The sequence below is a fragment of the Coregonus clupeaformis genome, unplaced genomic scaffold, assembly GCF_020615455.1.
Source record: "Coregonus clupeaformis isolate EN_2021a unplaced genomic scaffold, ASM2061545v1 scaf0352, whole genome shotgun sequence".
NCBI lineage: Eukaryota > Metazoa > Chordata > Actinopteri > Salmoniformes > Salmonidae > Coregonus > Coregonus clupeaformis.
In genome coordinates this window covers 300,001-315,100 of record NW_025533807.1, presented here as the reverse complement: position 1 = coordinate 315,100, position 15,100 = coordinate 300,001, and the positions used below count along the sequence as shown (strand labels likewise).

Below are 15,100 nucleotides of genomic sequence, written 5' to 3'. Positions count from 1 at the left end.
AGTATGTGGAAGGAAAACATTAAGCATGTGAAGGGTCCTTGGCAACAGCTCTCGGATTTTTATCGCTGGATGTCTTTATTTGCATGGCCTTGATTCATGCGAGGAAAGAACACTGAAGAGAGAACAACACGGTAACAAACATAACCTTAGAATAATAATAATAATAATAATAATAATAATAATAATAATAATAATAATAATAATAATAATAATACACATTTCTGCCAAGGTTAAAAACGTGTAATCACACCGATGCTTTTTCCACGTGTGACCATAATAAGGTAACCAAAATAAAGATACAAATTGGGTGGGCAAATCTGCGCAAAAAAACATTTCTGCACCATCAGTGATTATTTGTTTGGAAAACACATAGGCGACCCTGTACATATCAGCATGTAGCCTAGATGAGCATATTACTGGACGTAAATAGAATAGCTAAGGTCAACGTTAGGAGTAATTTTAAGAGTAAATGTTTATCTTATTAATTGAGTTAAACACTGTGAGATGAACATGAGGAGCCGTGGACGGGCAGTCATGGGGCACGACATTCATCAAGTGGCACCACAGCTTTCCAACTCTTCTCCGGCCGGCGCTCCATGTACCGCCAGGGCTCCATGTACTGCAGGGTTCAACCAAAGCCTCCAGTACATAGACTACTCAACTCAGTAACTGGATACTAGATTAATCCTGCCTGCAGCCTGGCAACTATGTTAATAACTTCTGAATAGACATTCTCATTTGACAGATTTGAGGATTGTATAGGGCGTGTTAGAAACAAGTTGCCAGGTTTACGCTCGAACACCCAATCATAAAAGATGTTAGGTTATAATAATAATAATAAACACTATAATAAATAATGTATTCCAAACTTTGTTTAGAACTTGAAATAACTCTGATATTATGAAACATACTGGCTTAAATTATTGGAGATATGATGCAGCTATTTGGTAGCTAATGGCTGTGTTCAATTGTATGTATTACCCGTTTGGTGGTCATATTACCCGAATAATACTATGCTGATTTACAATAACATCTAAAATGAAAATTGTACGTCTATATTAGAATTGGACAATACCAAACTATAATCTATCATGTTTGGAACAGGACACATTACCTTGCAATAACCTGTGTGTTAAAGTTATACGGGAAATATATCTGTTTTCATGGGTCAAATGTTTTCCTGAAGGTTTTAATATAATTCATAGTTGGAACGTGCAAGTTTGCATGCATTTATATCATTGAAAACAACACACAAAGCTCGAGCTTGGTTTACTGGCTGCTAGCACAGGTCATAAATATTGATAGACAAGCTAGGCGCACGGAGGGCTGGCGCCTGCGCTGTTCAAGATCTTTAACCGCAACTCAGCTGTTTTCAGCTTGTAGCGACGGTTAAAAAATGTTTCATACAGTCTACTGAACAAATAAAGTTAGTGTGAACCAAACTGAAAGGATGAGATGTCCTTTTTCCATTTATTAACGGTTCATAAGAGTCCATGCACGGCTTGTTGGTTACACAGTCTGTCATTCAGACATCTTTGTATGGAGCCCGGAAGGATTCCATGTCAGCTATTTTTGTAAATGGAGAATCTCAAATATGGATTCTACCAGAGACACATATTTCGTTTACATTCCAAAATGTAAAACAAATGTAATTAAATTAGTCATAAACACACATAAACAATGTAATTGACATTTTACATAAAACATACATCGTCATTTGGTATTACAGAACAAAAGTAAACAATTAACATTTGAAAAGAGAGGACAAATGTAGGGACGTTATATAATTGCAGGCCTGTTGTGTCAGTTTTTAGATGATAACCTTGACGCACGGTGTGGGATTCGAAAGGAACCCCCTGCATGGACAGAGTTGTTGCTAGTTGTACACAATCGTCTTGAACTTGAGTAATGGAATCTCTGAATATACATGTTTCAGCACTGTCTGTCTGTGTAGCAATGACATTGACATGGGAGAACATGGCTGTCTCACTGTGCATTTGAATTCAGCCTTGCCATGTATTTGTTGCTTTTTCAAACCAGGTGTGTGACATAAGTTACGTTATGATCTGTTAACATCTAATAATATTAGAAAGTTACATTTGAGGCCTAGTGATAATTTAGTTCAAAAATAAATATAAGGACATTTAAGACCAGAGTCGATTACAAATTATATGCCTTCTAGCTTTGTCAGAGAACGACAGGTATTTTCAAACAAAACCAATGTCATTCTATGAACCAAATCATACGTATGTCCCGTGTAGCTCTGTTGGTAGAGCATGGCGTTTGCAACGCCAGGGTCGTGGGTTCGATTCCCACGGGGGGCCAGTATGAAATAAAAAATGTATGCACTCACTAACTGTAAGTCGCTCTGGATAAGAGCGTCTACTAAAATGTCAAATGAAAAAAAATGTACGGGTATATGGTGTACACAGCACTTTATTTTGCTGGTCTAACGATGCATGAATGAAAACGTATCGGCACTAGAACCGAAATAGAGTCGAAAAAGTCATTTTAGTACCTTCATTCGTTGATCTGAAAAATTAACAGCCCGCCATAAAAAGAAAATATGAATACATTTCCAACAAATCACCTCAGATAACATGAATTTCCGCCATTCCAATTACACACGCATGCGCACACACGAACACACACATTCTTACATTTTAAATTAAATGTTTTACATGGACTTGGAAAAACACATAGTAATTATTCTATTTCATCCTGCACCATGGTAACGTATTTTAGAAAAACATGTGATTTCAAATCTTATTTCAATCCTGTAGGATTGCAAAGTATTTTAATTTAAAACGCATCCTATTTCAAATCTTATTTCAGAGAAAATGTTTAGGCCCATAGTATTACTGTGAGCTATATGTATAACGACACTGTGTGAGGATTGTGACTGATGACTGATCAATACAACACTGTGTGAGGATTGTGACTGATGACTGATAAATACAACACTGTGTGAGGATTGTGACTGATGACTGATCAATACAACACTGTGTGAGGATTGTGACTGATGACTGATAAATACAACACTGTGTGGATTGTGACTGATGACTGATCAATACAACACTGTGTGAGGATTGTGATTGATGACTGATCAATACAACACTGTGTGGATTGTGACTGATGACTGATCAATACAACACTGTGTGAGGATTGCGACTGATGACTGATCAATACAACACTGTGTGAGGATTGTGACTGATGACTGATCAATACAACACTGTGTGAGGATTGTGATTGATGACTGATCAATACAACACTGTGTGGATTGTGACTGATGACTGATCAATACAACGCTGTGTGAGGATTGTGACTGATGACTGATCAATACAACACTGTGTGAGGATTGTGACTGATGACTGATAAATACAACACTGTGTGAGGATTGTGACTGATGACTGATAAATACAACACTGTGTGAGGATTGTGACTGATGACTGATAAATACAACACTGTGTGAGGATTGTGACTGATGACTGATAAATACAACACTGTGTGAGGATTGTGACTGATGACTGGTCAATACAACATTGTGTGAGGATTGCGACTGATGACTGATCAATACAACACTGTGTGAGGATTGTGACTGATGACTGATCAATACAACACTGTGTGAGGATTGTGATTGATGACTGATCAATACAACACTGTGTGGATTGTGACTGATGACTGATCAATACAACGCTGTGTGAGGATTGTGACTGATGACTGATCAATACAACACTGTGTGAGGATTGTGACTGATGACTGATAAATACAACACTGTGTGAGGATTGTGACTGATGACTGATAAATACAACACTGTGTGAGGATTGTGACTGATGACTGATAAATACAACACTGTGTGAGGATTGTGACTGATGACTGATAAATACAACACTGTGTGAGGATTGTGACTGATGACTGGTCAATACAACATTGTGTGCAGGCTATTTTTCTTTGGCTTTTATTTTAGAATTTTTCGACCTGTCCAATGTGTCATGTTGTCAGATGCAGACGGACAGATCGGGGATTATATGATTCTATTCTGTGTCGCCCCAGCGCACTGGCAGTGTTAACGACGCAGGCCAGGCTGGTGATCACTGGGGTCTGTCTGTTGACATGAACCCTGCCTAATGGCCCGGTCAACCAGGCTGGCTACACCACGAAACAAAGACTACAACACTGACTCCAGAAGTCCCAACACTTCCTCAACACGATGACATCCATCTGACACAGCTAGCTAAGGGAAACTGAATTACATCGAGAACAATTAAGTAAAAACATAAACAATTTAGTTTACACTGACTGATAATTATATCCGTCGCGATTAACCGTTTACATTCTCAAATTACTCGAGGGCAAGGACTGGTATGTTAATTACGGATAAACAGGAGCCAAGGACAGGGCAAATCAAATTACTTAACATTAATTCGTATTACAGAATTGGATTTTGCAAGCCTAAAAAGGCAAGCAGGATGTGATTTAGGTTGTGCCCTTTGATAAGCGGGTGATAGAGCAGGTATGGTAGCCTGATAAGACGGTCCAAATATCATAATGAAGCAGTTAGCCTAGCCTGATAAGACGGTCCGAATATCATAATGAAGCAGTTAGCCTAGCCTGATAAGACGGTCCGAATATCATAATGGAGCAGTTAGCCTAGCCTGATAAGACGGTCCGAATACCATGTCCCTTTATTGATAGCCTGTGTGATAAAATGTGCACATGCTATTTGATTTGTGCACGTGTGAACATGTCATTTAAAAATGTTACTTTCAGTATCATAGTTATTTCAATATAATACCTAATACAGGCTTTATAATGCTTTACTAAAGGCCTAGTCCTCTATTTAACTGTGTGTTGTTAATTATAAGTGTATGCATAGGTAATCACGCAGCAGTCATTTTGATATCCAGTCATATTTCGACAACAGTAGGCTACGAGAAACAAACATATTGGAAGACAATAGTTGGTTGTATTTTTTATGCTTTAATATAGTACGAAATGTAACCAAACATTATTGTAGACTAAATTCTACATAAGAGCGCATTTCTCCATAAATACCGATCATTTCTAACACGTGCTCCCCTTTTCATGCGGATAAATATGGAAAATGGAGCTATATACATGTAGGTAATACTGTCTTGACATTATCAAGGTAATGGACAAATCGTTTTATCTTTTATCACGTACATAAACAGATTGACACGGAGTTTCAGGCTTTCACTACACGATTTATCGACATGACATTAAATAACAACAATGGTAAGTACTGCGCTACTCCAACTGGACCGTAGACGAAATGTTGCACCAAATACAAAAGCACATTAATAGACTAATAGTCGGTAAGGTCGACATAGTGGAGACGGAAGATATACTGAGTAATTCACATTGGTACACATCAACTACAACATTCTGTTCAATCAACACTAGCCATCGCAATATTATTGTTAAAACCATCTCATTTTCCATATATCTAGGGACCACATTTTCACAAATGTCCTTAATACTGTTATATAACTATTTACAAAATAAAATATTACATGTTTGGACTGTGAATCTTTATGTACAAAAAAAAAAATATTCAGGCCACAAACCGCAGATAGCATGCATTGAGATCTCTTGCGTGCAGTCTTTCAAAAAGGAGCCGGGGGAAATGACAAAAAAAACTTTAACTTGGTAGCTGGCTGTGCACCTTGTCCATGCATCGCTCTGTCTCTCTGTCTCTCTCTCTTTAGCCTTGAAACAACCATTTTGTCTTCCTCGTGTTTTTCTCTGTCCACGCATTATAGACTGACTTTCAAAAGTCTTTGATTCCAAGCAGTCCTATTTCTGCAGTCTTTGTGAAAATATTTTACACGTACCATTCATTAAAATTTGACGACAGCGTGGTGTGGTGACTGGTCGTGTGGTGCACTGTAGAGGATGCCGGCGATATGGAACTGGAAGTTTGATTCTCCGTGGACGGGGACACGATGGTGGGCGGCGTGGACGACTCATACCCGGAACTGGCGGCCGGTGACGGTTGGGGTCCTTGCGTGGTAGCCTCGTGAACCTGCGAGATAGAGCGAAAAATATGTTTTAAAACAGGATGTTTTACATTTTACAATGTGCCTGTGTACAATTCACAGGCTGCCATGCTTTATGGAAATATACGGGCTTCCAGTTCAATTATCCACAGTGAGAAGAAAAAAATAAATAAATAGGCTGATTATATACGTTAATGATAATCCATTTGGAATAAATAAACCAAGCTCGTAAATTAAAATGCATGATGCAATCTTTTGCATATGAATATAGCATGAAAGGCTTCATGAAAACACAACAACTATTTACATTCGCTGCATCATATGTTCCTGCTGTGTTCATATTTGCTGGAATGTATACATAGCATTTTCTTTCTCAAAAATATCCAATGTATCAATGTACGGGCTTATGTACAGCATGCAAAATATACAGAACAATTAAAGTAACTGAGGATTCAAATAAAAGTGTAACTTAATATGTACCTTCATGTGTTTTCGCAGAGAGCTGGGATGTGTGTATGACTTGTCGCACTGCTTGCACAGATATGGCTTGTCAGACGTATGGACGTGCATGTGTTTCTTCCGGTCGCTGCTGTTCGCAAAACGTCTGTCGCAGCCCTCAAACTCACACTTGAAAGGTTTTTCACCTAAAAAAAAAAAAATGTACACAAAATAAACATTTTACAAAGGGAAAATATGAACCATAATACATTTTCGTTTAACATCATCATTTCAGAGTTTCAGTTGCAAGCACATTATATAAGATAACCTTATTTTCAGTATTTATGATAGTTTTTAATGTGTGTAGGCCTATATATTTAGACAATTTGTTGTGATCGCATGTTTGCTTGTACCACTAAGATAAACAATGCGCAACAGCACGTCACATATTTCACAAACCTATTGCATTATACTCATTTGATAGTTTCGAAATACCAACAATAAAGTTAAACCGTATATAGTATTTAATAAATGCATTCAATATTATTGCAAACAAATATTTGCGAAAAAACATCAACAAGACCTTCAAGTTGATACGCTACTGTAGCTTTATTAGTCTGGGAAATATGTCTGACACAAATAACAGGTTTAGCTTTTGGAGCGGAAATTGCGATCGTGCTTTTGAGTCTGAAAAAAAAAAAAAACATTTTACATTTCTTACCAGTGTGAGTCCTTTTGTGGATCTTTAAGTTTTCCGATCGGGCAAACACTTTTCCACAGCCGGGGAAGGGACATGGGAATGGTTTCTCTCCGGTGTGCACTCTGATATGATTTACAAGTTTGTATTTGGCTTTGAAAGGTTTTCCTTCTCGGACGCACTCTTCCCAAAAGCAAATATGGTTCGACTGCTCAGGTCCCCCCACATGCTCCACGGTCAGGTGGGTAACGAGCTCGTGCATCGTGCTGAAAGTTTTGTTGCAAGCCTTTTTGGGGTTCGACAACTGTTCGGGCTCGACCCACTTACAGATGAGCTCTTGTTTTATGGGCTGCCTCATGTATCGGAAGAAGGCCCCTGCCCCATGGTGAGCCGCCATGTTCATGTTCATAGGGCCATAGCCATGCAGCTGTGTGGAGGCGTAGTGGTCGGAGCGTGGGCTCGTAACGTGGCCGTACTGGTCAGCCCGGCCGTACATGTCACCGGTAAAGCCAAGGCGCATCTGGCTGTTGACGACATTAGATGATGCATGGCTTGCGGCTTGCTCGTGGAGTCCCGGGAAGAGCAGGTGCCCCGCGGCATCGGAGTGTCCATGTGGCCCTGCAAAACTTCCCGCTGCCGAGGCGAACAGGCTGTGCTGCGCGCTGGTGGCGTCCCCGAAACCCCGGTTTCTGAAGAGAAAGTCCCGGGTGGAGTTGAAGGCTGCGGTGGAGTAGGAGCTGACGTGTGTCGGGTGGTGGTGGTGACCAAGGGCGGCAGCAGCGTAGCCGGGAGCCTGGGAGGAGAAAGCCGTCTGGCCGGATCCCAGGTCGTGGGAGCTGTGGTTGATTTTAAAAGCTCCCATCCCGTCTGCGAACGGATTTATCCCCAAAGCCACTTCTCTTTCTGTGACTTCGCCTGTTGAGTGATGCCGTGAGGAGCCGAACGTAGTGACTCCTATGGTGGGGTACTGGGGTCCTGCATCCAGAAGCATCTTCCGTCTGTCTACAACGCAATGAGGCGACTGAGACCAGAAATAACAAATCACGAACAGATATTCTCTCACCCCTACACCTCTCTCACTTTCTCTCTGCCTGCTAAAAATTTTCTCTCTGACGTTACTGAGCTGTGCAAACTCTAATCCACCGGTTTTCTATTTACCTAAAACAAGAGTGGAATTTTCCCCCACACTACTTCTCATCGGATGCACACGCAAATCATGTACAATATTGTCTTTTGCGGTTTATCTTCCTGTGGCGAAACTTTCACCTCCACAGTCAGGCGGTGAGCTTCAGACTGATAGTCGCAATCATTCCTGCAGATAAATGAATTGAAAAGACAACACAGTCCACCCCTGATGAATGGGGAGGAAGGGGGGCCCAGCATGTGACCCGGTACTCAGACGCTCATTGGAGGAGGCCCTATCCCCCTACTAACATTCACCCACCAAATAACAATCCGGGTGCGGAGGCCCCTCTCCTATTGGTCCGTGTGTATCATCAATCCCAGGTATGGTGAGATTGCTGACTGTGGTTTTGGTTAAACGGCTGAATAACAGTTGAAAGAAAGTTGAGAAATATAAAAGCAACAATAGACGGTGTGAAAATGTAGACAGAGTTGGCTATTCAGTCCCACTATACACTGTTAAAAGTCAAATGCATGCATGTTCTTCTACAACTAATGCGTAGCAACAACTTTACATACTAAAACACACTTTTTGTTTGGGGGGGCGAGGGGGTTGTGTACAAATGCTGATGTAGAGCATGGCTATTCGGCTGCATACCAAGAATTCAATGTGTCGTTGAATGTTGTTGCACAGCAAAGAGACTGCGGAGGCATTATACCACACACTCTTTGTTGTTGATCCGGGATATTTGTTTGATTTCATAGGACACACGTTGAGGGCATGGCAATGTCTTTGTTGATTTCCATGGCAATTTTTGGTTCCAGTAAAATTTCCGGCGGATGAAAGGGAACGGAAAAGAAGACTCGACTCCATTTCCCCCTCTCTATTCAAGTGGGTTAGGGAGTAGAGGCTGCAGGGATGCATACCAGAATGGAATATTACTTTTTACTAACATGAGAATCCTACAAAATGACCAAAACGTAAATATGTGACTGTAATGAAACAGCAACATGAAGTCACAAACACATAAAAAAAAATATTAATAGCAGATGAATAACAAAAACGAATTATCATACATGTACCACGATGAAGTGTTTTTTATTTATTTGTCAGTTGAAATAGGCTACAGGTCAATCTCGAAATAACAATCCAATGTCAATGTTGAAACACACCGCGAGTAGCCTAACAATCCCAGGTAGGCATACTCATCATGCAATGTTTTATTATTTTTATTTTTATTTTACCTTTATTTAACTAGGCAAGTCAGTTAAGAACAAATTCTTATCAACAATGACGGCCTACAGCACCTCTTTTATAAAGCTGTTGTCGAGTTTTGCACTTCATGTGTTGCTATTTACACATCAGGTGTTGTTTGTGACCATGGAAACATCTACAGATGGAAGATCTTAATCTGATCACCCTGTTGCAGGAGAATATTTACAGATGGAAGATCTTAATCTGATCACCCTGTTGCAGGAGAATATTTACAGATGGAAGATCTTAATCTGATCACCCTGTTGCAGGAGAACATTTACAGATGGAAGATCTTAATCTGATCACCCTGTTGCAGGACAACATCTACAGATTGAGCATCTTTAATCTGATCACCCTGTTGCAGGAGAACATCTACAGATTGAGCATCTTAATCTGATCACCCTGTTGCAGGAGAACATTTACAGATTGAGGATCTTCATTTGATCACCCTGTTGCAGGAGAACATTTACAGATTGAGGATCTTCATTTGATCACCCTGTTGCAGGAGAACATTTACAGATGGAAGATCTTCATTTGATCACCCTGTTGCAGGACAACATCTACAGATGGAAGATCTTAATCTGATCACCCTGTTGCAGGAGAACTTTCCTGCAATGCAGAACATTTTGAACATTTAGAAGTGTGTTTGAGGTTTAAACAGGCTTCTGAAGTTTGTAATCTCCACTTCAAAATTCAGACTTGATTTTCCCTGACGAAAAATGTATCAACCCCTACAAAAAATGTTCATTAATTATAATCCACATAATAATATCTGTTTCTGCAGGATTATTTTCCTGCTGTAGCAAACTGGCTCAAATTAGGATCCTACATATGTCGGGCCTAGGCTATAGTTATCTGTGAACTCTATTCTGCGTCAACTCTGCTCCCCCCCACCCCACCCCCACCCTCTCTTTCTCTCTGTCTCTCTCTCCATTTTTGCAGTAGCCTCGTAGAGGGAACATTGGCAGTGTCAGGACTCTCTTCTGGCATGATCATTCTCACCTAAATACTTTCTCAAAAAGCATACAAGAGGTTCTCATCACAAAGACATATAATAATCAGTCATCTTGAAGAACATTTACAATGATATCTCGCGCACTGGTGATTGTTGAAAACTAAACGTTAGTCGCATTTTTTTTTTTTTTGTTGGGCGACTAATAGAAGCTTACTGCGTCACCATATCTAGACTGTATATATGTGTAGAACGTTGTGGGTTGTCGAAGTTATGAAGTGGGATTTGCGGCTCTCGCTGCAGGAACCTGCTCTGGTTCAAAGCCACATGAACAGACGTGCAATACGAACCATTGACACATCATTTTGACTGCACGTTTCTGCTTCATACATTCCCGAACTCATTCCAGAGAGGCCAAGGGGAAGACAACATAATCTAGAGCTCTCTTTTTCCATACAACTTCTATCAAGTTTTTAAGTAGACTACCACAACACACACAAAAATATTGGCTTCAACAGGTGGAAAACGGTCAGGATGGAACGTGTGTCGAAGTGACTTTGAAAAGGGAATAAATAAATACCTTTATGGGTTCACCAGGTGTCTGGGAATCGTCAAATACACCAACAGAAGCAAACAAGCTTTATAGTTGAATCTGCATGTTTATTTTGTACTAATTTATCTGACATCAGAAGTGTCCGGTGATTGACGCATTTATTGTTGACTGATTATTTATTGGGAATGGAGAACTGTAAATCAGGGTGACCAATGATATGGATTCCATTATGGGTGGAGGCCTCTAATGTAATTTATATAATAGTCGATAGGACAGGCTACAGGGCATTTCTTTGATCTAAACATAACGTAATAGTGATGTTATTAAGTCCTAGCATCATGCGGTGTCTAACAACTGCGTTAAAATAGGCATTTTCTGAAGTGCATTGAGTTTGGATAGGCAATCTAATTCTGTTTGGCGAAAGGCATATACCTCGAGCTGTTTGTAACGAAATATATGTACAGTGTATGTATATAGCATATATATATATATATATATATACATACACTGTACATATATATACATACACTGTACATATATATATACGCAAAACGACTCAACTAGCCTACCGATTACGCGTTTTGGTCTGGTCTTAATCCTTAGCCTTGTCCATCGTGTCTTGTGGTTTACAGGAGGTTGCATCTTGGACCAGAAATAGCTCTTCCAAGTCATATGCATTACTGCAGTGTGTTCCCGAGATGCCCCTCTCTCTCTCTGCAGACTACAGCTGCGACCCTGCACCTGGAGCATCGGCCATTTCATAAACATAGCCAGGATCACACATATTTCACATCATATTTACTCATTTATGACGTGTTTAACGTGGCTTTGTCACCAAAATGACTTTGACAAGTCAATCCTGGATATGATTCTCCTGAGACGTTCAATTCCTGTCATTAAGATACTCTCTATCTCTATATGTACTGTATTTACAATGGTAGCCTGTGCGTAATATGCCACGGACGCGTCACCTTTCTCCCCCTCAAAAAAGCGTACATTTCGGTTTTACGTTTTTGGTGTACAGAATAAAGCACATGGCCTACTACGATGATATCAATTGAATTACTGTTGACCGAATAACATGGAAGGAATGGTCACCAATACTAACATAAATAAATATGTGACCCATTCACCTACATATAGTGTTTTCTTTTTTTAGAATGCAGAATGTCACATGCATTCTGTTGTTTAGACCGATGAAGTCTGCGGGACTCACGTAGATTTTGAGCAGAGTACGGTGTTGGGTAGGCTAGTGCAACATTTTCTAACTTCTTGCATGCCGTGTTTTGAGACAGCAAGAAGTGCCTAAAATGAAATCGACCCCAAAAGTTTTTTTGCAATAGATTGATGTTGTAATCACCACGTTATTGAGATACTAATGGAATATTTTATACGTTTTACTGATGAACGAATTCATTCCACATTGAGAATGGACAGTACTTTTGTTCACCAGCGCAATGAGACTCGTGCATGAATATAACCCAACCTGGGTCTCTCAAATACCTATTGAAGTGATGGTCACAACGTACTAAAATATTGGCGTGACACAATGTCAAAATAAATTAAGGCTTTACTGCCTCTGAACTACCCATCGCTCTCTGAGACAACAACCCAATGATTGGTTACGGTCACTTTATAATCCGACCAATAGTTAAACATATTATACATGTGATATTTGACATGAATCTAATGGTAACGGTTTGACCTCCTTTTTGGGTCAATTCACAGAACAATTCATATTTGTCTCCGACTGATTTGATTAAGATAAAGGGCCCATGCAATTTAGATTAAGGTAAGAATATTTAAGTATATGTGGATTAATATGCATTCATATATGCATGCATGCATTTACAAAATGTTAAAGTTTGATAAAAAAATATATATACAATGTTGTAGCTGGGAGGACCCATGACAACAGTTTTATAGCCTATAATTAGGTTACAAATATAAATAGTTCCCTAATATAGATGTGAACAGCGAAATAAAGTTGATAACAATGTTAATGTTATCACATCGCAGCTCAATGTCTTCATTATGTAGTTGAATATATTAGGCCTAATATAACGACAACGCACTATAGCATCACAAAGAGCACAGATGAGCGGATTGTTTTAAAATATATTATATAACATATGGATCTTCACCTGCTCCAATACGCGTTGGTTTTTGAAGAAATATGTTAGGAGTGGAGAGGAAAAACTTGATTAACTATTAACTCCCATAGTCTAACATAATCCAAAGACAAAGTAAATGTGAAATATGTTTTGTGATTTATGGTATAGTCTAGCGGTGTGGTCACTGGGTTGCTGATTTTAAAGCAGTGAATAATCAATAAGATTAACTTTCTTTCTTTCGACAGCCGTTTTCTTCACCAGTGGACGTCCCTCTCCCTCTCAGAGTATCATTCTAAAGTATAAACTCATATTTTAGCAAGTCTTATTTTGGGCTTAAATCTCTGTCTATCTTGTGCGGTTCTGTGGCGTTGATCAGGCGCCACCTCCCGTGTCCCCGATCCGCTCCTGTTCTGGGTCTCAATCCGATAGGGCTCGTGACCGAAAATTACCCCGGATCATAACAACAGGTCGGTTCCATTACTTTTCCCCGGGACAATGGACGGCGTCGTCTCTACTCACTAATACACAGAAACCGATCCCGCTACGAGGAACAGGGCGAAGCGCAGCTAGCGAGCGAGGAGGGGTGGTGCGGTGCGGACGAACAAGCGAGCGGGTGGGAGGAGGTGTAAAATATGTTTCATTATTTTACCGGATATTTTTTGGCCTTTGAGTGATGCGTAAAAACTCCGAACCGCGGAAAACTGCTTTTGAGAAAAGGACTAGTCTATGTTTGAAAAGATATCCGATACTTTGATGCCCACATTTTCTGACTGTGCGTATATTTTATGAATTTCAATGACGTATTTTCGTAAGTTATGCACCGAAATGAAGATATCTCTCTATTGATTATGAGCTATAGCCTACAACTTGTTTTAGAGGCTCTACTTTGCATACGTTTCATGTCTACTGTAGGCTAGGTGTTATTTAGGCTACATTGGGTATATTGCACTTCCATAATTCTTAGTCACTCAGTAGAAAAATATGACAGTTACAGCTTTGGTGTAACGGTTTAACTTTTGGAGATCAGTTTAAAGTACAATAACCTTTGCATAACAACTACATTTTTTTTCTTCTTCTTCCGAGTGTTGCCTGAGGCTCGGCGCAGGCGCTCTGCCTGCTTGCTGTCGCTAAGACATTTTTCTTCACATAGGAGACTGTCACAAGTGACGTCAATCACGGGGCTCTGACCAATTAGAAGGCGGGGTGATTGTTTAGCTCCACGGGCTGCAGCGCCTACCATGAATCTCTATTCACAATCAAAGCCTCCTGCTGCTGCCGACCAACCGAATGGGATTCCATGCAGCCACTGACATAGAATCACAACTTTATAACTTTTTTTTAAATATATGTTATAGTTAGTTTTTCTATATTTTTCATTGCAATTAAAATATGTTTGTCGTCATTATTATTTTGCTTGCTGTCAAGTTATTCTAGAATTAGGAGTAATGAGCATGGATGCTTTGGGAAACCATGTGATGGACCATACGATTTCCAAACGGAACACCGCGCTGAGATTAGTTGAGTTGGCAGGGGCGCACCACCATCACCATCATCACCACCTTACCCCTCAGAGCGTGACAGGCTTCCCGGGGTTCAGCAGCCATCCACACTCAATGGCTCACTCGCACCCTGGGGAGATTACTGCGAAACCCCGCCTGGGGCCGAGTCCATTTGGGCCAGAACACATGGGGCACTCCGCGGCCCTCAAAATCAACCCAGCCCATCATTATCCACACCACCATCACCACCACAATCATCATATGGCAGGCCACAGTGAAGTGGTCTCCAGTCAAACGGGAGCTTTTGGCCCGGTGCAGGCGGCTCCAGTCCCCTATTCTATGACCCACACGGCCCAGGCGTTGTCCGCAGCCGCAGGTAGGGATTTCCTCATTCGGAGAGATCTGATAGCTCAAGACATGCCGGTACTGACCGACCAGAGCCCCGGTTCA

The 15,100-nt window shown here is 40.4% G+C and overlaps 2 protein-coding genes across 2 annotated transcripts in view; one reads left to right on the top strand and one right to left on the bottom strand.

Annotated features, from left to right (window-relative positions):
* Positions 1–4,964: 4,964 nt before the first annotated feature.
* On the bottom strand, positions 4,965–8,489 carry LOC121556327 (zinc finger protein ZIC 1). Its single transcript, XM_041870235.2, has 3 exons — positions 7,180–8,489; positions 6,501–6,664; positions 4,965–6,046 (listed from the first exon to the last, which is right to left on the bottom strand). Exons 1-3 carry the CDS (start codon positions 8,144–8,146, stop codon positions 5,846–5,848), a joined length of 1,332 nt encoding a protein of 443 aa, XP_041726169.1. The 5' UTR covers positions 8,147–8,489; the 3' UTR covers positions 4,965–5,845.
* Positions 8,490–13,344: 4,855 nt separating this feature from the next.
* Positions 13,345–15,100, top strand: part of zic4 (zic family member 4) — a 12,782-nt gene continuing 11,026 nt past the window's right edge. Inside the window, exon 1 of the mRNA XM_041870237.2 lies at positions 13,345–15,100. This exon is cut by the window's right edge and continues 655 nt beyond it. Within this exon, the coding sequence (XP_041726171.2) occupies positions 14,597–15,100 (504 nt within the window). The 5' untranslated portion in view covers positions 13,345–14,596.